Source organism: Anticarsia gemmatalis, chromosome 17 (assembly GCF_050436995.1).
Source record: "Anticarsia gemmatalis isolate Benzon Research Colony breed Stoneville strain chromosome 17, ilAntGemm2 primary, whole genome shotgun sequence".
In the NCBI taxonomy this organism is placed as follows: Eukaryota; Metazoa; Arthropoda; class Insecta; order Lepidoptera; family Erebidae; genus Anticarsia; species Anticarsia gemmatalis.
In genome coordinates this window covers 10,088,579-10,111,854 of record NC_134761.1, presented here as the reverse complement: position 1 = coordinate 10,111,854, position 23,276 = coordinate 10,088,579, and the positions used below count along the sequence as shown (strand labels likewise).

Genomic DNA, 23,276 nt, shown 5'->3' with positions numbered 1-23,276 from the left:
TTTTCCCCACGTTTCGCCATTGCATATCTCATACACTGCTGCGCAGAGCGCGCCTCAATGTTATCATAGCCTAGCGGCCCGCCCCGGCTTCGCCTGATTTAAAAAGTTATTTTACAAGATACCCTTTACAATATTTACACATGCACCTTGAGTCAATTTATCTATTAATGCGTATGCGTAGTTTTAGGTCTAGCCATAAGTTTTATACCTACCAAGTACCAATTATGTAGTGATATAATTTTTACACTTTTTGACTTATTGGTTTTCCAGGATCTACTTCGTTTGTCCGGAGTAACGCCTACTACAGTAAGGATTTCGCATATCATTGATTCGGCTATGCTGAGCCCCTTTTATGCTGTCATTATTACCATTGCTTTAAAGGTAAGACTGATATAGCGACGTAGTTGCAAACGCGAATAAATTGTTGTTTATCTTCCTAGCTTAAGTCTGCCATCACCAAAATAGTTAATTCCGGAACAATTATTTATGCGCTCCACAAATAATTGTATCGGGTCTGGTTGCACCTACTTTGTGTCCATTGTTTGTATGTGAGTAAAATTTTTAGTGCGAGAGTAAGCTTAATTTTTTTTAAGTTGTATTTAAAAAAATACTAAAGAAAGTACCTAACTAATCTTCTTACGCCTGCGAAGAATTCAAAATAAACACGCCTATGAGTTCGCTTTGCCTTCCGCACTTACCTCATTCTTTTTCTAGCCTTTAACGTGATCCAACTGTTTTACAGGCTGCCGCAGATCCGGTCCTTCCTTACAGCAATGGTTTAATCATTGCTATAACTATAATACTGTATTTTTCAACTATCACTGCACTCGCTTTTGTTACCAGCACCCTGTCTAAAGATTGTAAGTATTTGTTTCGTATTTTTTTAAGGTCGCAAATTTAAAAGAACTACCATACTTTTAACCTACATGTTAGTAAATAATAATGTATTCCTCGCTTTCGTTTGGCGTGAACCTACGTTGCTTTTGTGGCCTAAGTGCAAACCACATATTATTATAAGGTATTGTATTCTAATGCCGGCTCCACATAGTGCTGTGATAGAGTGCCAACAAGGGTGAACATGTAAATGATCTTTGCGGAGTGCGTATTTACGTTATGATTTCTCAACACTAACGTCGAACACGACGTGGATTCGCCATCTTTGCCTTTTTGTATATTTTGCTAGAATTTATTACCCCCCTTTACACACACACTCTATCGCGCATGAAACGACAACCGCGCGTCTAAGGGGAAAGGAAATCCCACGCGCCGCGCTCATCTGTAAAGCCCGCGAAGAAAATCGCGAGCGAAGACCGCGCTGCTTTCCCGCGCGTAAAACTGTACGCTCCTAAGAACGTGCGATAGAGAGTGTGTGTAAAGGCAAAGGCGGCTATTAACTTTTGTATAAAACTCCATTTAAAAACTGTCTTCTTTCAACAGTCAACCACGCGAACAGTCTGGCTATGTTAGTGTACCTGTGTACAGTGATACTGGACTTCACGTGGCATACCAGCAAGATAACAACAACACATGTTGTTAGGAACGCTATTCTCAGCTGTTTGTTACCACATACTTCTATGTACTTGTTCTGGGATGAAGTTATTAAGATGGAGGCTTTAGGTATGTATACATTTTCTTTTTATAGAGTTAGTTTGAGGGTTTTAAAAGGTTTGAAGTCGATTTAAATAATGATATCACAACTTTTCCCCATAATGGTAGGCAGAGACTAATAACCAATTTCATATAACTTAACTGCACGTTTGGTGCAGTGGTTAAAGTAGTCACTTCGCCGCAATAACCGTAGCACTGCGTGTGGTGGGTTCGAATTCCACCCGGGAGAAATATTTGTGTGATGAGCTGATATCTATTCTGAGCCTAATTGTCAATGTATAAAAGTAAGGTTTTAGAAGTATATAAGAATATTTATCAGTTATTTGGTAACCATACTACAGGCTCTGATTAGTTTGGAATCAAATTACCGTATGTGAGTTGTCCAGTTATATTTATTTATGTATGTGTGTACAATTTGTCATGGTCTCAGGTCGAGGCGTCACATTATCAAACATACTAAAAACCAACGACTGGTTTGCAATGTCACCTCTCACTATTTGGTTCCTCATGTGTGTCCACGTGGTGTTCCTAATGGCTTTGGACTGGTATCTGGATTTAGTGAAGCCAGGACGGAATGGCATACCAAAGAAGTGGAATTTTATTTTTGAGGTGATTATAATTTGTATTTTTTCGTATTTTTTGCTTTTTTTGTATCAATTTTTTTCAGAGTAGTCCCCGATCCTTGTTTTATGGTAATATAAACCTATTTAATCACGTTAGGGCTAGGGCTCGAGCCCACCTTCTCTTGTTATTAATAAGGCTACAGAAGACGTTGTCGACTTTCGGACCAGTATGTCATCTTCGATTTTGGAAAATGTATAAACTCCTTTTGAAGCTAACTACCTAATATATTACTAGCAGAATGTCTCGTTACATTGCAAACCTCTCATGGAATGACAGCTTAATGATTTACAATTCATCGGGCACGATTGCTGATACGAAGATAACTTTTTAACGAGCACTATTTTGATTCTAGAGAACATACTGGTTTCCTAAAAAGAGGAGGAAAGTCCATTTCCACGTGACGTCAGAACAGACAACGAAACTGTTAAGAGACAGTAGGTATTTTGAGACATCTCCCCAAGACGCTGAGGTTGCTATTAAACTAATCAATGTCACTATGGTAAGTACTGCAATATGGTGTATTTTGATAAAGAATGAATGTATTTTTTGAAGGAACTTTGGTGATTTCAGTTCTGAAGTAAATTATATTATGGTAAGTTGTTTTAAATATATTAAGTAACTACTATAGACAAAGCTTAGCGAAATATGATAGGTTGAAGTAACCCATGGTTTTACGGTCTTATGGTGGCATTAGGTGCCGCATAGAGACAGGAGATCGAGGCATGGGACTATGACTGCAGACTGCGACAATTACTTGACTTTAGTTATTCGAATTAGGCGCGAACCGCCACCTTTAGTTGGACTTTATGTGTCGTGTTATTTTTGATAAATTAAGTAGCTAAATATAAAATGTAATTAGGTATTATGTTTTCGTTTCCTTGTGTATCAAGTCAATGAATTCCACAATAAAGAAAAACAGTTATTTACAGGCATTCAAAGATAATAAGACGTCAGTGGTCGCTTTGCAAAAAGTCTGTCTTGATTTGTATGAAGGAGAAGTGAGTGTGATTCTTGGGAAAAACGGTGCTGGGAAAACTACCCTTATGTCTATTATAACAGGTGCCGCTATTTTTTATGTTTGTTTTAATGCTTTTATATAGAAAATTTAAAAATGGAGGATTATTTATATTTCCTTTGAGAATGATAATTGATGATTCCTTGTACGTTCCTTTGTATCACTATTGGTTGATATTTCGATAGAGACGTGGCTTTCGTTTGGTATTTTGGTTCAACTCTGCCGTTTACCTGCTGTTGCTAGACTATCACTAAGACGTAATAAGTAATTAAGTAAATGCTTCCTTAGAACTTTAAAACTTAAAAACATCATCATAAATATCATATTCGCAGGGATGTTTGCTGCAACGAAAGGTTCCGTGTACATCAACGGACAAGACATCGGTCACAGAGTCCTTCATACGCAAGAAGATGTGGCTTTGTGTCCTCAGAGGAATATTACTTATTTTAACCTTACTGTAAAAGAAAATATCCAGTTTTTTGAAAGGGTTAGTTGGTTTTGGTTAAGTTTTGTTTTATTGAAAGTATGCTTACGTACAGCCATGTTAAAATTATAAATGCGAAAGTGTTTGTCCATGTGTTACGCGTTCAAAGCTAAAAAATTTAGTAGTTAAGCCCCGACAAAAAATATAAAAAAAACAATTGCTCTTCTTTCGTCGATTGATGTTTAGCCGTCATCAATCGGTTAACGAGTATACATTTAGCTTAACATAGGAGACTTTATTATTACTATTTACAATAATGTAGATACAAGTACATACTCCTGTCCGCCCGTAGTCCTAAATAAAATAACGATTACTAATAAAATAACAGTTTAATTATTGAAACAGTTAAAAGTAACACACCATGTCAAGCACATGACGGCCGATCAGTTGATAACGCATCTTCACATGGACAAGTTTACTGATGTATTCAGTAAACAACTGCCTAAAGGATTGCAAAGATGTTTACAGGTATTATCATAAAACCTATTCTTCTGTTGACTTTACTCTTACTTCTTAATTTAAAGAGAAATGGAAGGTACATTGAGTCCCTTCAATCATTAGATTCCTTTACCATTTAGCAAGTATAAAATAACGGTATTTGCGGGTCCATCGTGGCGGAATATGGCGTAAGACAGACAGTTATGGAAAGAAAGAGGGGAGGCCCTTTCCCAGCAGTGGGACACATTAAGGGCTAATAAAAAAAGTATATAATAATATTTTTAAAACACATAACTTTGCAAATATATTATTGTTGTACTTGATCTAGCTAGATTCATCATTAATTTGCTTGACAAATGGTTGAATTAAAATTTTATAATGCGGATGACACAATGGTAGGGGAAGGTAAGGTAGTCAAATACCTGCTAAGATAGCGTCAGAAGTCCGTGTACAAGATTTCCATAGTTAGTTGTTTAACGTCTTAAAGTAAGCAGGTGTCTTTTAAAAAATTGCCTTAGTTTAGTAGAATGCTAATACGTCAATATGCTCATAAGGTGGCGTGCACTTTGGTCGGAGGTGCACAGATACTCGTTCTAGACGAACCGACCTCTGGCATGGATATTGAAGCAAGACATCGATTGTGGAACCTTATTATGGTACGTTTGCTAAAAAATAATAATCGTAATTTCAGCGGATCTAAGAGTTTTGCTTAAGAGAAGCTTAAGTGTAAAGCCTTGGAATGCATCTCTCTTATAAGATAAATATGGAAGACAGATAGTGTCAAGCCTCAGTCACTTTAGCTCCTTAAAAGTAATACCTTTCCCCTCTAAAGTGATGCATATGTAATAATCATCTCATTTTCTCTACCTATATCATAAGCCCAAGCTGAACTCCTATATCTGTCTGGGGACGCATAAGCCAATCATCTTGTCAATTCTATATATCGTTGATTTGCTAACAATTTGTTTGAATCTGAATATTTCAGGAGCTTCGAGGAGCAAAAACGATAGTCATGTCTACATCGTACCTCGAAGAAGCAGATGCGTTAGGTGATCGTATCGCTATACTGGATAAGGGACATTTGCGCTGTCACGGTAGCCCGACCTTTCTGAAAGAAACGCTAGGTAAGTTGCTGTTCTAATTATTGAAAAAAAAAGTATTTGGTACTTATAAGCTGCCACTGCTAGACACATGCTTCCGGTAGGAATCAGACTTGAGTCCAACAATTCAATCAAGGACGCGTTGGAAATGGGAAAATTGTAACTAGCATGCCTATAAGAATTGAGTAATGTACGCAAATTGCGATGCAATACGATGTGTTTTTTGTCGCTAATGGAAATGGTTAAAGTTTATTTCTTTTGCTGGAGTTAATTTGTATGTATAATCAATGTCTGCATAATACGTCTATATTCTATGTAAATAATTAATCATTCTTATACCTAACACACTCCATACTTGTAGACACTGGCTTCAACCTAATAATAACGTTAAAAACCGACACTCGAATGAAAGAACTACAATCACTAGTAGAAGATACAATACCAAACGCGAGATATAAGATGCAAGACACCACGCGAGTTATATTTGTACTGCCTCATAAGGAAGCTGCGTTGTTTCCTTTGCTCTTCGACAAGATTGAAGCGAAAAGAAAAGAGTTTAAGATCTCTATGATTGATGTTGGCATGTTTATGGAACAGATTTTCTCGGAGTGAGTTTTTTTTTGCTTTTTTTGTGTTTTTTGTTGTGAACGAACCTTCTGTGTTTCCTTGAAGCAGGTAACTATGTACTTTCTTGTTTATAAGTTTTTGGAAAACTAGTAAAAGTATTTTATAGGTAGGTACTAAACTTTCTTAGGTCATTTTTGTAGTAGGTACATTTTTTTACGTGGAGATATTTAAGCTGCGTTAAAATAATACAGTTTTTAAAATAAGTTATTTTTACAGATTTATTGAAAAGGACAATGAAGAGGACGTCTATAGAAAATTGTCTTATCGCGGTAAATTTTCTTTTTGTGACTCATTCATCACGACACGACATGCTCATTATTGCTCATTAACCCCGGTTTCTGAGTACATTTAGCGGTAGTTTATCTATTCAATAGCGTTTGTTTTGTATGAGTTTTAACGCTATTGAGTAGATAAACTGCCGCTTAATGTATCTAAGAAACCGGGGGTAAGTCGTTAAAAGTAGTAAGTTTGTCACTTTTGGCGGCATGAACAATAGATTGACCTAGATTGACCGTTAACATGAATCTTGTAATCAGCTATGACTTCTCTACTTATACTTCTGTGTATTTTTAAAATAAATGTACTTAAAAATACGTGTCTAATTAACTCAAACTTAACGAACATATTTCTTTGTATATAGAAAATCAAACGTCGCGTGCGAAGGGCTGGAAATTACACGTGATACAATTAAAAGCACTGCTGTGGAGAGTCTATTCTTATTTGTGGATGAAAAAATATCAATTTCTTATTCTGGTATGTATGTTATGTAATCATTTTACAAATTAGCATTTGAGATATCTTTTGACAAAGGGACCTTTACAAGCATACCAACGACGGAAACAGAGAATAAAACAGACAAAATTCTATTTGTTCTAGATTTTTTTTTTACATCAGGTCATACATTTTAGACCCACTACACAAGTATTAGTTTCGTCGCGAACCCACTGTCAGTGGCGAACATAGATTTGTATGCATATAAGTCAAATTAACTTTATAACTGACTACTAAATACCTTGAAATTTCCACCTCGGACGAACTTAGTCCGTCACTGCAGCATTTTCCTTCATAAATACCTATTTTCCAGCAAGTAATCCTCCCAGTACTCGGTCTAATAATGATATCTTTGACCACAAACATACGCTTCGGCTACGACACATCACATACGCCTGAGAGAGCATCAAGAATGCTGTACGATAGTGGACCTTTTGAACACGATGCGTTGAGTGACACCGCCAAAATGTATGGAGTACATGCTGTTTATTTTGAAAATGTTGAAAAAGGTAATAAACCTTTCTCTAGAAATCCTGTTAACTTCCTTTATTCTTGCTCTAGATTTTTTGATGGTCACTATAAGGCTACTATTATCATATTCAACTCGAAAGAGTTCCATTCTAAATTATATAGGTTAACGTAGAAAATTACTTGAAATTCTTACTTGGATTTACCAAGAAGATTCTATTACTATTTTATAATGAACGAATGATTAGAATTTTGCATTTTTATAACTTTAAAAATAAAATCTTTGAATCACACATACCTTTTTTTTCCCTAGTCAATCATTCCGCACGATGGCAACCTTAGCCTACAGTTAGTTTTCTTTAAGCTAAAATCTTATTCCTTTCAGCATTCGCGGACCCGTTCAACAACTTAATAGACGAAGAAACAATCGGCCTCACAATGACAGCAAACAGTTCCAAACTAATCGTTCCCCTAGAACCTTCTATAGTGACAATGAGCGTGAATTTATTCAGCAACATCTATATGAACTTACACATGCCGCATCACGATGTTAATATCATAACGTCTTATGAAACAGCTAGGACGCCACATCAGTTAGTTAAACCTAAAAGCTTGTATTTGTGCTTGAAATGGTGCGTCTGGGTTGTGTTTTGTAAGTATATCCTACTTCCTACTAATATTATAAATGCGAAAGTTTGTGAGAATGAATGTATGTATGTATGGATGTTTATTACTTTTTCACGCAAATACTACTGAACCGATTAGCTGAAGAGAAGACCCAGAATAACACATAGGCTACTTTTTATCCCGGAGTTCCCGAGGAATCGGGATTTACCCGGGAAGGGTTTACACGCGGGGGCCTCTAGTTTCAAATATTTTATAGGTTTATGAGAAGCCTGTGGTTTTGTATTCTGATATAAAACAAGCTAAAGGAAATTTTCCCGTAGATTCTTTTATTTCGTAAAGTAGCACATAAAATGTTAGATTGTGCAGACAGAAATGTATTCACACTACTCAGTTTGTAAGCATTTGTATAAATAAAACTGTTTATATGTATTCAAAATTATAAATATTTTATCTCTTTACAGTATCCATCGTTCCATTAGCTCCATTCGTAACGCTCTCTATAACTGAGAGACTGTTTGGCTCCAGAGACAACCACACCATGGCCGGCTGTTGTCCCATAGTACATTACGGGTCTAAGCTCATAGCCCATATGTCTATCTACATATTCATTGTACCACCTTCGGTTATAACGGCCGCTGCGTGCTTCGATTATGACCAGACTTTTAACGGCGTGGAGTTTTTCGGTAAAACTTTTTAATAATATTTTACATGTACGCGCCCGCTGTATGCTTATTTTTGTTCTTAGAACAGACAAATCCTGCATTAAGAATTGTCCTTCTGTCGCGGGGACATTTACAAATATACATACAACGGATGTAAAGTACAACCATACCCAAAACAATTATTCGTGGATCGCTCAAATAATTGTTCCCTGTGGGAATCGAACCCACGGCCTCCCGAGGCAATGGCGGCGTGGCGACCTTAACCACTGCGCTACGGAGGCAATCAAACGAAGGCTAATGTCCTTCTCTGGGTTGTAGTCTTTTACCCTTACCAAATTTCTAGAAAATCAGTTTTGCGGTTTTTACGTGGAAGAAGGTCAAACAAATATGCGGGTTTTTAGATTATTGATGCTATTTATCTTTGTGCGATACTAAATTAAATTAAGAGTCTTCGTGTAGAATGGGACTCTAAATATTGGGTATTTTGAGTGAATAACTAAATAGAAACAGAATTAAAATTAATCAGTACAATAAAAAAAATACACGATTCATTTGAAACTATAGTTCTAAGGTGTTAACCAAGTAGGTAAGTATTTTGGGTCCTTAATAAATTGAGATTTTAAAATAGCTATAATACTATTTGTATTTTGGCCAAGGTAGTATGTTGGTCCCTTACTAAATTCAGGTTTGGACTAAATTTAGGTGTTTCCCAATGCAGTGTTTTGGGCCTTTACAAAATTTAGATTTTGAATTAGCAATAATGATTTCTAAAGCGGTTACCAAGAAACATTTTTGGGACCTTACTCAATCCAGGTTTTAAATTAGCTGAAATACTGTTTAAGGTGCTCATCAAGGAATTATTTTGGGTCCTTACCAAATTTAGATCTTGAATAAGTTGTAATACTGTTCTAAGGTATTCTCCAAGGAATTATTTTGGGTCCTTACCAAATTTAGATTTTGAATGAGTTGTAATACTATTTTAAGGTGTTCCCCAAGGTATAATTTTGGGTCCTTACTAAATAAGGGTTTTGAATTAGCTGTCATATAATTCTAAGGTGGTCTCCCAGGGAGTATTTTGGGGTCCTTACTAAATCTAGATTTTGAATTAGCTCGAAAACATTGATTTGTCGCGTCAAGTATGTAGATGTCGATGAAACTTTATATTTAAAAACCTTACAGTCTTAGAATCTTATATGTTTTAGGAGGTGTAAAAATAAAATGTATGGTTATCATTACATTTATACGTGCCTCTAAAATGGTAGGGAATTTCTGCTCCGAGAAACCATTTTTTACTCGTTTTATAGTAAATTGTATTTTGAAATTAACGCAATCTATACGAAAGTTTATCGAGTTCTTAGGAAACCGGGTTTCTCTTGAATTGATGTGGACTCATTTGAAATAGAGGGTGATTTTTGCTTCATGTGTAGAAATTCTAATTGATGTTTTATTTTTAGGTGCGGTATTCTTGCTATTGATTGCATTTGGACCTGCTTTCTTGGTGTTCTTGTATGTTTTGAGCTTTATTATTGACGAGAATTTCGCTATCAGTCGGATTTATATCATGGCGGTCGGATTTGGTATGTCTAATTATATTATTACTACTTTTACTTCATTATTTGTTGATTTAAGTGTATCTTACCGATCTATTTTATCGTAAGACAATGTCATATTGTAAAGTTTTCATATTCTTACTGTTCGGTATAAAGATTCTCTGTGTCGTGTTCCTATTCAACTGTTATAGCATCAAATCCCACGTGCGCAACACGTGGCTCTTTATCGGCGCTCGTATCTAGGTCGTCAGCTGCTGTCGCGCGCGCTACAGCGATATCGTCTTTATGTTTTAGAGTTAGGGTGTGTTTTGCTATGTCTCTCTTGGCGAGAGAATCGTGGTCACCCATAGTTCTGAAAAATACCAAGAGATGGAGCTGTACATATGACGTCATTTTCTGAATCGCGGTGTTAAGATTCTCCGCGACCGAATGACCTCTCGCGGCTCGGAAATTTTCGACAAGACCTTACTTCATAGGATCATTTCTATAGTAAGCTCTTCCCGAGACTTTCACACTATGTGAGTCCTCGCAAGTCACGATGAGGAGACGTGGCGCGGCGCCCTGAGCGTGAGGCGGGCGATGGTAGACCTACCATCAGCCCTCGATGATCGTTCGCTCCCCTTCACGGGGGAGGGTGGGGTGTTGTCGCTGTCTGAGTGGCTATTATTAACTTAATTTAATCCTATTTATAACTTGTATAAAGTAACATAAACTTTATACAAATACATTCCAAACATTAAGACCAAAGCAGTACAATCGCCTATCGAATCATAATTAGAGATTTTCTGTAAAAATTCTCATAGTTTTACTACATAAATAAAAACTAGGAAAAAGAAATCTCAGCAAATCTGCAATAATGTAAAATCCTCAGAACAACTACGTACAAGTATGGTATAATATCTAACTCTTAACTCGTTACACTAGGTATAAGTAGAAATTCCAGATAACGGCTTCGACGAATTGTATGTAACTAAATACATAATTTTGACACAATACATATGAAATAAGAATACTTTTAATAGTAATTAGTACTGCTGATATACTTTTCAGGAGCGATACAAGGGAAAGTCTTGAACCGTTGCACATTAATGTATAAAACGTATAATTGCTTTGACCTTCTTAATTTTGATCGGTCATCAACTCTTTGTCTCTATCTAACTCATGTCTTTACATTTTTTCAATATTTATATTCTCTTTGAACGCAATTCATCTGTCTGTGTTTTAGTTGTTCCACTGCTTATTTGACTTTTCTTTTTCTATCTATATTCATGCTCTCGTCACGTGGCTTTGTTTTCTGCTTTCCACTTGTTCTGTATCTGATGTAGCTTTCTGACTCTTCTACATTTACTCATGTCTTATCTAGTTCAATTTTGTCACTCTACACATCCACTTCATTCTCATAACAATCGTTGGTAGTTTTCTTTCATTTTACTTTTACACTGTGTAATACTTACATTCGTACATTTTTATTAGACATGCTGGCATCTTTATCAGTTGTCTTCCTTCTTTTTTAACTTTATCTTCGTTGTCCCTACACTCTACATTATGTTTTAGCTCTACCTTGTAGTCATTTTGTTGCAGTTCTGTTTGTTTTTATATTGTTGACTGTTTTGATCTGTGTACATGCCGCCATGCCTGTCATACTCAGATAACCTCGTTTCATATGTCACTATCACGTGGGCTGCGACGTCTCTTTAGGTTTTACAAAGTTGCTACTAGATGGCATTGATCATATGACGTCATTTTCTGAATCGCGGTGTTAAGATTCTCCGCAACTGAACGACTACCCCGCTCGACGCGTGCTTAATCATACTTACCTGGCATAGGGGACACCGTGATCATGAAGGCGGTTCCCCCAGGGCGAGACCCCTCCATTGCACTGCGGTTGGGTTGACCCCTGCGATTATCCCTAATGTGGATAACTCGGATGCGTAATTTTTGGTAGTGGGGACTGCGTACGCGCTGTCCCCCTTTATCACTCTTATTAAATATATAGAATACAACGATAATGCCCGCACATACTCGCATGTGCATATAATATATGGTTTGAAAGCCAGTCTTGTAAATAATTTATATTCCTTTAATAGCTTCGTAATATATCCTAAATGCGTTATCATGAAATCAATGTATTCAAACCTTAAGAACGACACACTCAAGTGTCAACAGTGCTGAAATAGGAGAAAAAACTACAATTTAATTCAATAAGCATGCTCTGGGTGTGATAGATGTATATGGCCTATTGTCCTAATATATATTAAGAGATATCCTAGAATGTGACATACAATCTTTTCAGTGCGCTCGTAGCATTTTCTCTTAGACCTACCTAGACACGTGGCAGTGTTTAGCCCAAGTTCAGACAGACTGGCCTTATGTGCTCTAAAAGTTAATATTCTGGAGTTCGACAGGGAGGTGTTGTAGGTCCATAAAAGTTAATTTGGCAAGGATGCATTGGATTGATACGATTACGGAATTTATTAGATCTATGATCAATCATGAAACAAAGAAACAGATTTATACCTCTAAACTGAAGAAATAAGTTTTAGTTCTGTGGTAAAATTGAAATGCAAATCCGAAAATGTGCCATGCACATGTTATTTCTTGTTTTGAATTATCTCTATCAGTGGATTACTATAGTAGGCTATTAACTGTGGTTACAATTTTTTTTTAATTTTTTTAAGAAATACATAATATGGCATATCGCAAACCTAGCTTTTATGATAATTGTTGGTTTAATATGATGCTTGCGTACACTATTGTTCTTATTTCATGTTTCTTTTAAGCACCTCCTCTGGTGTAATGCTGGGAGGTATTTTAGGACCTTAAAAAGAAATCGTACTTTTGTTGTAAGAATCGTGATGATGAACTATATACATTGATATTATAGTAATTATATCTAAGGTCTTAAAGTTTATTTTCTTAAATTCGTAAAGAAAATAGTAACATTGCAAGTCTTTAAAGATTGTGTGATACTAGAATGCGATGTGATTTGTTGCCCGAAAACCCATTTTGGTAAACAGCAAATACAAAGATTCAAACTCCTTTTGGGAATCACTTGCGAATGCCAATGCCAATGTAACAGGGGAGCGTGAACTGAGAAAAAAAGCTTTTGTTTGAACCCCTCAAAGACTAGACACAAAAGAAACCAGTTTTTTTTTATATAGAAAGGGGATTCAATCTCGATTTTGTTCAAGGAACAGGGTATAGATGGCTCTGAAGATTTGGCGACACTTTCTGAATCGCGGTGTTAAGATTCTCCGCGACCGAATGACCTCTCGTGGCTCGGAAATTTTCGACAAGACCTTACTTCATAGGATCATTTCTATAGTAAGCTCTTCCCGAGACTTTCACACTATGTGAGTCCTCGCAAGTCACGATGAGGAGACGTGGCGCGGCGCCCTGAGCGTGAGGCGGGCGATGGTAGACCTACCATCAGCTCTCGATGATCGTTCGCTCCCCTTCACGGGGGAGGGTGGGGTGCTGTCGCTGTCTGAGTGGCTTCTTGAATTAACTTAATAAATTACTTAATAAAGGATCTCTTATCTTTTAAAACTATGTCTACGAAGTTATTCTCATCTGCCATCTTTGAAATCTGATAACAGAGCACAAGCCGACGTTGACTAGTTGCGTTCCACTTATTTAGTCACACTATTTAGTTGACACTTATTTAGTCTACTCCTTAAGTGAGAATGCAGAATCGCCATTAGAATTTACCAACTTAAGAAAGTAGATGGCACTAAAAAGTGTAATTGTTTGAAACACCACTCGTTTGTCGCAGCCACTAACACCAATGGCAAACTAGCAAATTCGAAAGGGGAAGGTGGAAATATTTTCAATTAATTGAATATAATCTTCTCTTGACTGATAAAATATCACACAACTTTAAAGTACTATATAATAATTACATACAATGATTAACGTAATTGTAATAATCTAAGGATTAACACGTAAAAACCACTTTTAATAATATAATAAATACATCTTAATAAATTACTAAGGTAATTGTGGATTTTTACGATCTATATCTGAATAAGGTTAGTTATTCTAATATAAATTCTTGGCCTGATATTCTAACCAAATATAGTTGTAATATTTTAAATAAAACTTTAAAACATCAACAGTAAACATCCTTTATTGTATTGTCGTATTTCAATCAATCGTCGTACATGTTTTCATCAAGTAAAGATTTTATTGTAATATCGTGTTTTCAATTAATCACCGTACAAGTATATTTCTGCACTATGCTTCTTAATTAATCATCAGATCAAGCTCTTCAAACACAGTTAGCTTTCATACGTTCCGTGTATTAATGAATCAAATATAATTATTTTCCCAATCATCATCAGCTGTTCAAAGACTTCAAACACAGTTAGCTTTCATACGTTCCGTGTTTTAATTAATCAAATATTATTTGTTCCCATTCTTCTTTTACCAGCATTAACTCATATGCTTCATCTTAACATACAGTTTGACCACCTCACTCAATTTAGGCGGTAGTCGTTTGTCACACTCTAGCAAAAATCTTTTGTCTTCATTGCTCATAACTCTCCTGGCTTTTATAACTCTTTCAAATGGATCAGTTCTGATTCTTTTCTTCAATCGTTCATCGGGCAATTTCAAAGCGTCGCTTACAGTATCCTGTGCCAAATTCGTTCTATGTAAAACCTCTGGTTCAATTCTTCTCTCTATTGTCGTACTCCCCCCAGTCTGTACTTCTTGACTGATGAAAACTTTGCGAGTGGTTTGTGAAGATACTGAACGATTTTCGAGACCTTTCAAATTTAAAGTTGGTATTGCATCTGCCTTGAGTATTTTTTGCTCGTACATTTGCTTTTCGAAGTGTTCATCGCAAATAAACATTCTACTTAATAGATTAGGGTTGAGGTTTGACAAATCTTCTCGGCCGCAAGCTTTTAACCACGCCTCGCGCCTGGAAAATGCAAAAAAAACTGATGTTATTACACAGTATTAGTAAATTAGGATACCTACTTATTTTATTTGATATAGGTACCTAGTTATCAACATTACTGGCAAAGACATTTTGAGTAATAATTATTAGAACTAAATACCTATATTAGTAAATATTAACGTTTCAGACGAAAATCTATGCCTTCGTAAAAGAATGAGATAGAGCTTAATTTAAAATATAGGTTACTAATCACGAATTTGTTTTAAAAAGTTGGGAGACAGAAATCATAGATGACATTTTTGAGTCTTGACCTTGGCTACGAGATGGCGTTAGTTGTAGTAAAGCGATTCTCGTTTGGTTTATTTGTTGGTTATATTGTTATGATTTTACTCCTTACAGTAAAAAACGAATTCTTCAATAATAAGTGTAACACTAATACTAAGAATGAAACATAACGTGGTATTTTAGCAGTAATCAACGGAACAAAACAATACAATGTAGTATCATTTTACATGACATGACAGTTGAACAACAAATCGTAGGTAGGTAGGTACCTACATTGATTTTGAACGAAATTTACATGTAAGTGTACAAATTATGCATTATTTACGTAGACATATTTAAACCAATGTAGATAATAGAAGCTAACACAAGGTATAAACAAAAACAAACCTCACCTGTCATCGTCTGGAAATCTATGAAAAGAGGCTCTTATATCTGGTTCTTTACTACAAAACTTATTGTGGCTTAACTTCACATTGCACGTATATACAGCACACACTATAAAAGGTTCAAGTTCTTCCATTATTGTTATGATAAACTGTTGAGTTTAACAAGTAGATACAAGTAAAACAATCAAATGCGTGAAATTAACTCGACCGGTGAATGCGTACTGACTGTACTAAGGAAAAGAGCGACAGAGATGAACGTATATGAGAGAGCGGGACACGAATATCGTGAATGTAGCAATGAGCAAATCTTTGACAGTTCTGCCCCCCGGACCCGGCACTTCACCGCGTCTAACCCCGTTGCCGCTCGGCTGAATGTCTTCAATCTCCGTTGTCGTTCAATTTGTTCATTCGTTTCGTTCGTTTTTCTCACTCAGTTTTATACTTCGATTGCTTCAACTTCGTGTTGTAGGAAATATATTTTGTGTCAAACCATGTCGAACTCTCAAGTATGAATGCACTAAACAGCAAAAGATTTGAATATTTGTACATATTTATTTTTGATTTTTTTTGGCAAAATTGGTAACCTGAGTGGGAAAGTGGTACAAGTCAAAAAATCATGTTTTTGGGGACATAGAGCATAATGTTACTTTTTATTTAATTTCGTTGGTTAACTTTTTGTACCGATTGTATAGTATAATAAAATTATGTTTGTTTTTATAGATAGAGTCAGTAGAAACTCTTATAATTTACTAGGTCCCACACAAAATGTAGTCAATATAATAATATTATGATTCATATTACGTATGTAGGTGTATAGAGATATCTTGGGAGACGATGAAGTCTTTGTTTGTAGTTTGTTCCTCTTGTAAAGAAGACTATTTTTACTTTTCTTGTTGATCTAAATAAATATGGAATCAGTTAAAATGTGATGTTTTGTCACAGCTAAGTCTGGCTTATACTGAGTATTCTGACTTTTTTGGCCCTCACTTCCAGACTTGAATGCCTAAGTTATCTTTTGATTATTTGAAAAGGATACACTATGTCTATAATATTCTACCTTTGTTGTTGTACTAATTTGATTTTATAATCCTCTCATCACCCCTTTAGGTGCCTTTAGGAGCTTACATTGTTTAAAAGGAATTTGAAACGCTTCAAGGACTGTTTGTTTATTGATTGATGAGGAATTGTAAATTTTATGCGTCTTATTCTCATAGCTACAGCAATTTCAAAGAATTATCTTGTTTATCTAGATGACTTTTTGTGTTTGACATGCATTTTTTCCATCATGAACTGTTATGATGTGTTCAATGGTGCTTCCTACTCTAATGTCAAATCCCACGTGCGCAACACGTGGCTCTTATTCGGCGCTCGTATCTGGGTCGTCAGCTGCTGTCGCGCGCGCTACAGCGATATCGTCTTTATGTTTAAGGGGTAGGGTGTGTTTCGCTATGTCTCTCTTAGCGAGAGAATCGTGGTCACCCAAAGTTCTGAAAAGTTCCAAGAGATGGAGCTGTACATATGACGTCATTTTCTGAATCGCGGTGTTAAGATTCTCCGCGACCGAATGACCTCTCGCGGCTCGGAAATTTTCGACAAGACCTTACTTCATAGGATCATTTCTATAGTAAGCTCTTCCCGAGACTTTCACACTATGTGAGTCCTCGCAAGTCACGATGAGGAGACGTGGCGCGGCGCCCTGAGCGTGAGGCGGGCGATGGTAGACCTACCATCAGCCTTCGATGATCGTTCGCTCCCCTTCACGGGGGAGGGTGGGGTGTTGTCGCTGTCTGAGTGGCAATTTTAAACATTCTAAACCTGAAATAACTAAGAAGAATTTTACCACCAATAAATATGTATTGATATTTACATTACTCTGCTTAGTTTCTATTTGATATTAATACAAAGATCATTGTAAATAATAGTACTTAAAATAGTCTACATATACATACATTACAATTACTGTAAAGCTCTGTACCAACTATATGATTATGTTTTTACAGAAACAAAACAACACTATGAATAAATATAAAACAATATTTCTATGTTTTATTGGCTACCTACAATTTACTATTATTTAAAGTGTAAGATCTTAAATCAGGTATACAACCTATTAAATATACACATGAAATTTTTTGCTCCTCCATAACGGAGATTTATAAATTGGCATCAAATGGTTCGGGTAATATTACGCTCAGCGCTAGCCAGCCAGTTCCTTTGAACTTGGCTTGACACGTGACCGCGTGTCTAGATAATTCTGTGGTCAATAATCACTTCCTGTTAACTTCTCTAAATATTTTTCAGTTGTAATATTGTTACTATGACAGTATCAATGCTGTCGACAAAATTGTTAATTTATCAATATTCGTAGTTCCTACATTAAAAAAAAGCAATCCTCTTATTTCACATTGCTGTTATACTTGCGTAGGCGTTGAGTTTATCTTATTGCACCAGTAAGACAAAGCTAAGTAATAAAAGTACTATTCTCATATAATAATCAAAGGTCTGAAGAAGAATCGTTAACTTTTTCGGTCTCAAAATTTTTAAGCTCCCGGAAATAATAACTATTTGGCATTGTCCTTTCCCTAAAAGATCTTTTTACAAAAAAATTAATTGTATGTCAATTTGACAGAAATTCTGAAGAGTTACGATACTTCTATTATTATTTGACCTATAAGAACTAGTTAGAGTTACTTACTCATGTGCATCATCTTTAAGCATAATTTGTAAATGCTGAATTACTCATGACTTAAAGGGGGACAGCGCGTACGCAGTCCCCACTACCAAAAATTACGCATCCGAGTTATCCACATTAGGGATAATCGCAGGGGTCAACCCAACCGCAGTGCAATGGAGGGGTCTCGCCCTGGGGGAACCGCCTTCATGATCACGGTGTCCCCTATGCCAGGTAAGTATGATTAGGCACGCGTCGAGCGGGGTAGTCATTCAGTTGCGGAGAATCTTAACACCGCGATTCAGAAAATGACGTCATATGGACAGTTCCACCTAGTAGTCGATTTTCGAACTACGGGTGACCATGATTTACCAGTTTTGTGGGACAAAGAAAAACAAGCTCTATCTCATAAATATAAAGCCCATATTATTGGTAGAGCGTGTGCTATACCAGCTGACAATTCAGTTATGACTGGTAACAGAACCAGTTTGAGGCAAGCACGAAGCATTTTCTGACATCAACTTATCATTATCGGGATAAACTTTAAGCTTATTATATCGTAAATGCCTTAAAAAAGCTGAATCTCGTTATAAATAATTCTGTGGCGCCATCTCGCTGCTAACAGTGTCTGTAGCTCGCATACAAAGGCACAAAAGGGTGGGGGAATTCGACGCCATTAGTGGATATAGTAGCGCGCCGGCTAAGTAATATCATTGTGAGCTAACAGATGGCGAGGCGCCCGACAGCAACGAATGCTTTATGAATTGATCAAAAGTCTACATTTTATTTTAAAAAATGATGAAATTATCGTTCCATCCGGCTAAGTGTTTTACACTGCCTCAAACTGTAAAGTACCTGTGAGAATATGTAGAGCTTATTTCGGGTAACTGTCATTTTCAGTGACATAAGAATGTAAAATAGGTCCGTTGCAATTACTGGAAATACTTGTATAATTTCAATATTAACTGCAATTTGAAAAATAAGCCTTTTAAACAGCTGAAAGATACCTCAATTTGTTATAATCTATGACATGACATCATGTACACAGCAAGTACTGCTTTAAGTAAAACTAAATAGAGATAATGATATCACTCTTAAATATAGTTAGAATTAACATAGAACAAGATGAAAACTGGTTTATTTAAATTAAATTATAAGTTAAGTTAGACATAGGTACTTAAATTAAGAGTTTACTTCATGAAAGTAGATGGGAATAATTGCATCTTTGACGTGCCGCTGCAATGGCTTATTTCCTTCGACGTATGGGTAGGATTAAGGGTAATAATCATGTTATAATCAAAAACGTAACACTGTTAGCTAATTGAAAAAACTTAAGTGTCACACATACTAAATCAAAAAGAATGCAATCAAAACTGTAACACTCTGTATAATAAAAGTACATCAAGCGGTGCGGCAATGTGGCGCGCACCGTACGTCTATTAGCAGAGTCGTAAGTGAAAGAAAGGCTTTATTGTAGGAGCATTATTACACATTTTAATAACATTGATTGGAGTATCGTATGATTCTTGAGCCCGGTGAACTAACTTTACTCGGGTAATATATACAGGCTGTGATTTTTTTAATAAAGTTAAAAAGTCGGTAATTATTAGTAACAATACAAATTGATGTGATATACATGACTAAAGACCTCTAGCCCAATCTATAAGTTAAAGGAACTAAGCCATTGCAGCGGCATGTTATTTATGGTATATTATGATGAAAAATAGCCACTCAGACAGCGACAACACCCCACCCTCCCCCGTGAAGGGGAGCGAACGATCATCGAAGGCTGATGGTAGGTCTACCATCGCCCGCCTCACGCTCAGGGCGCCGCGCCACGTCTCCTCATCGTGACTTGCGAGGACTCACATAGTGTGAAAGTCTCGGGAAGAGCTTACTATAGAAATGATCCTATGAAGTAAGGTCTTGTCGAAAATTTCCGAGCCGCGAGAGGTCATTCGGTCGCGGAGAATCTTAACACCGCGATTCAGAAAATGACGTCATATGTACAGCTCCATCTCTTGGTACTTTACAGAACTATGGGTGACCACGATTCTCTCGCCAAAAGAGACATAGCAAAACACACCCTAACTCTAAAATATAAAGACGATATCGCTGTAGCGCGCGCGGCAGCAGCTGACGACCCAGATACGAGCACCGATGAGCCACGTGTAACGCACGTGGGGTTTACTGCTATAACAGTTGAAAAGGAACGACCCATCAAGAAATTTTAACATTTGCTGATGGAAGAGATACATATACAAAACACAAAAAGTCTTCTAAATATACACTGAATACGATTTTGCATGCGGTACTTATATGCTTTAATAAGCTTGCTCTATTTTTATAATTTAATCAGCATCTCATAGGTCAACTTAATGTAAACGTTTCTCATTATAGTCATCATTGCCCAAAGAAGATACTAATTAGTACAAAATGTTAGTGTAGAAAAGAAAAAATTATAAAAAATTCCACCTGTCCCGAGCCATTGCAGTCTTAACTGAATCCTTGCTCACAGCTGCAGTGTTCCACATACCTACTCACTTTACTAGAACAAAATTTTAGTTTGTAGAAAAAAACACGGTGCACTTTTCCCAGTAACCCCTAAATTAAGATTTTTTTAGTTATACCGCTTTCACTCCAGACACAGACTCTTTTACAAAAATATAAAAAAAGTAAATAGCTAAACGTCGTACTTTAACTCGATATTATGATTTTTGAGTTATACCACTTTCACTCCAGGTACAATAACAGAGTAAAACAGTTTAAAACAAAAAGAAAAATAAAGATTAAATCATTTTTAAACCTATATTTTTAGCATTGTAAATAAGAACATTTTATGACGCCTTATTTTTTATTAAATTTATATTCTTCCTTATTTGTATAAGATTTATATAGGTAGGTACCGCAAAAAAAAAGATTTGCAGAAATTTTAAACCATTTGTTTTTTTTTCAGGTATATTAATACCTATTCTCCTCGAAATTATGGAGAGGCTATGGATAGCTTTTGATTGGTTTATAGTTCTGACATACAAAATATTACTAGTTATTGCATATTTTTGTCCCCTATACCCGTTCAGTGTCGGACTCATACGACTTACTTTGAGAGCCAGATTGAATGCGTATTGTAATTTAAACAAACACCTATGTCCCGACTTGGATATCAATGTGGAGTATTGGTCGAGTCAAGTTTGTTGTGGTTAGTATCTTTTAATTATATCAGCATAATAGTTGACATGCTTTTCACAAAGGACGTAAAATATTGTAATATTGTACCAAAGTTATATGAATATCTAGATTTCTATCAATGTAGTAAAATTTTCTTAAAAATAGGAGGGCTAGGAGGTCTTTTTAGTGCCTGGGTCTAGTTAAGTTACCAAAGGTCAGCGACCCGAACTTGATAAGTCGCTTTAATAGAAGCAAAGCTATTTAGTTTTAGTAGCATATTTATGGTATTATTAAAAAGTGTAGCAAAAAGTCGCTTATAGATCCTACTGCGAGCGCTGCTCTCCAACGTAAATGAATTCGGAACTAAGGCCGTTTGTCTTTTTTCGTATAACGCTCTGGTGAATAAATTGGGAACTAATAGCTTTCATAGAACTTCAACTAGTTACACGCTAAATTGCTAGATGGCGTGATTACAAATTTAGAAACTGTGAAATATATTTTTTTGTTAGGAATAAATGAAACAACTTTGTATAGTTTTCATAAATATACACAGGGTCACGATTAAAAATAAAAAATATATGACACGATAAGGAAACATTATTATTATAATTTGTCCATTATTTTTTTGTCAAAATGGTTACCCTATTGTATTAAAAATTAATATTTTTTTCAGAATCTAAGAAAATCGCGCCTTTTGGATATTTAAATTGGTATTTAATACAAATCGATATAACTGTACTCATTTTGCAGTTCTTTGTTTATTCGGTAAGTAGGGACTGATTTCACTAGTTAAATCGTAACTGTTAGTTTGGTATCAAGTCAGAAAAAAAAGTTACTTAAAAAGAAATCTTCATATCGTACTTTCGTACTTTATATTATGTTATTTAAATTAAACCTGCTTAGTTTTTTGTACATATTATAATAATAATATTGCACCTAATTTATACAAAACATCAATAAATCTGACTGTTCATGAATCGCTCTTTTAAAATTTTATTTTTGTAGGTACTAGTAATATTATTAGAGAAGAGAATAATCCACAGTTATATAGAAAAGATATTGAACTGTGGGTACACGGAACCTTTGCAGCGAAACTTTAATTTAGGAGTTCAGTTTGAAAAGTATGAAATTGAAAACAAATTGCATCTAAGTAAGTATTTTTTTCCTGTTTGTATAGTACCGTAAAACGGGTGAATAGAAAAAAAATCAGGAAAGTTTTCAAGCCCAATATTTGAGTACTCCTCGTTGAAGAATTTTGTTCAAAGGACTATGGGCGGAATCGTCCCCACCCATCAACAAAAATGAAATGTAGCTCAATTGATATATCTTGGCAAGACGATATTTTTATACTATGGCGACATTGCCCAAATGCATGGGGTTCTCATAGTATCTTACGTTTAAACAAATATCTCGTTAACGTATTATTGACGACTAATTCCAAAATACATGCTCATTTATTTATTAATTAGTGCACAGCGGCGGACGCCGCATGCACATAAAGATAGCTGGGTACAAAATAACCCCCTCCCCCCGCTCTCCAACCCACGATTTTAGATCTGATCAGATTTTAATCTGCCAGCGCATCTGTTAGACAGCATTATAATTGACGAGTAAAAATAATTATTGAAATATGAAATCAATAACATGTATTAACCATATAATGGAAATGATATAAGTATATACATATGAGTGCCTCTGTGGCGCGGTCGGTAGTATATGCGACTGCGGTGCGAGAGGTCTCGGGTTCGAATCCTGGGTCGGGCCAAACAGTCTTTTCTGAGATTTTCTGTTAAGAATTTCCTAGAGATTGCCCGGAGTTAGGAAGTTGAGGTCGAAGACCTCCGTGTCTCGGAGAGCACGTAAAGCCGTCGGTCCTGCGCCTGACC

The 23,276-nt window shown here is 35.9% G+C and overlaps 2 protein-coding genes and 6 non-coding genes across 8 annotated transcripts in view; 5 read left to right on the top strand and 3 right to left on the bottom strand.

The window, feature by feature from the left end:
• Positions 1-23,276, top strand: part of LOC142979880 (phospholipid-transporting ATPase ABCA3-like) — a 31,107-nt gene that overhangs the window by 2,393 nt on the left and 5,438 nt on the right. Inside the window, exons 6-25 of the mRNA XM_076125098.1 lie at positions 271-381; positions 743-860; positions 1,438-1,617; positions 2,039-2,217; positions 2,585-2,731; positions 3,162-3,291; positions 3,580-3,734; positions 4,077-4,199; positions 4,724-4,825; positions 5,155-5,293; positions 5,631-5,877; positions 6,113-6,165; positions 6,537-6,649; positions 6,981-7,176; positions 7,521-7,787; positions 8,224-8,445; positions 9,879-10,001; positions 21,179-21,421; positions 22,064-22,155; positions 22,396-22,540. Of these exons, the coding sequence (XP_075981213.1) occupies positions 271-381; positions 743-860; positions 1,438-1,617; positions 2,039-2,217; positions 2,585-2,731; positions 3,162-3,291; positions 3,580-3,734; positions 4,077-4,199; positions 4,724-4,825; positions 5,155-5,293; positions 5,631-5,877; positions 6,113-6,165; positions 6,537-6,649; positions 6,981-7,176; positions 7,521-7,787; positions 8,224-8,445; positions 9,879-10,001; positions 21,179-21,421; positions 22,064-22,155; positions 22,396-22,540 (3,085 nt within the window). The remainder of the gene's footprint in view (positions 1-270; positions 382-742; positions 861-1,437; positions 1,618-2,038; positions 2,218-2,584; positions 2,732-3,161; positions 3,292-3,579; positions 3,735-4,076; positions 4,200-4,723; positions 4,826-5,154; positions 5,294-5,630; positions 5,878-6,112; positions 6,166-6,536; positions 6,650-6,980; positions 7,177-7,520; positions 7,788-8,223; positions 8,446-9,878; positions 10,002-21,178; positions 21,422-22,063; positions 22,156-22,395; positions 22,541-23,276) is intronic.
• On the top strand, positions 10,434-10,635 carry LOC142980313 (small nucleolar RNA U3). Its single transcript, XR_012959868.1, has one exon. It is a non-coding gene; the product is annotated as a small nucleolar RNA U3 (small nucleolar RNA).
• On the top strand, positions 11,784-11,945 carry LOC142980324 (U1 spliceosomal RNA). The gene has a single exon (XR_012959878.1). It is a non-coding gene; the product is annotated as a U1 spliceosomal RNA (small nuclear RNA).
• Positions 13,269-13,470, top strand: LOC142980316 (small nucleolar RNA U3). Its single transcript, XR_012959870.1, has one exon. It is a non-coding gene; the product is annotated as a small nucleolar RNA U3 (small nucleolar RNA).
• LOC142979881 (uncharacterized) lies at positions 14,086-16,063 on the bottom strand. Its single transcript, XM_076125099.1, has 2 exons — positions 15,558-16,063; positions 14,086-14,901 (listed from the first exon to the last, which is right to left on the bottom strand). Exons 1-2 carry the CDS (start codon positions 15,683-15,685, stop codon positions 14,409-14,411), a joined length of 621 nt encoding a protein of 206 aa, XP_075981214.1. The 5' UTR covers positions 15,686-16,063; the 3' UTR covers positions 14,086-14,408.
• Positions 17,146-17,347, top strand: LOC142980311 (small nucleolar RNA U3). Its single transcript, XR_012959866.1, has one exon. It is a non-coding gene; the product is annotated as a small nucleolar RNA U3 (small nucleolar RNA).
• On the bottom strand, positions 18,303-18,464 carry LOC142980323 (U1 spliceosomal RNA). Its single transcript, XR_012959877.1, has one exon. It is a non-coding gene; the product is annotated as a U1 spliceosomal RNA (small nuclear RNA).
• LOC142980325 (small nucleolar RNA U3) lies at positions 19,949-20,150 on the bottom strand. Its single transcript, XR_012959879.1, has one exon. It is a non-coding gene; the product is annotated as a small nucleolar RNA U3 (small nucleolar RNA).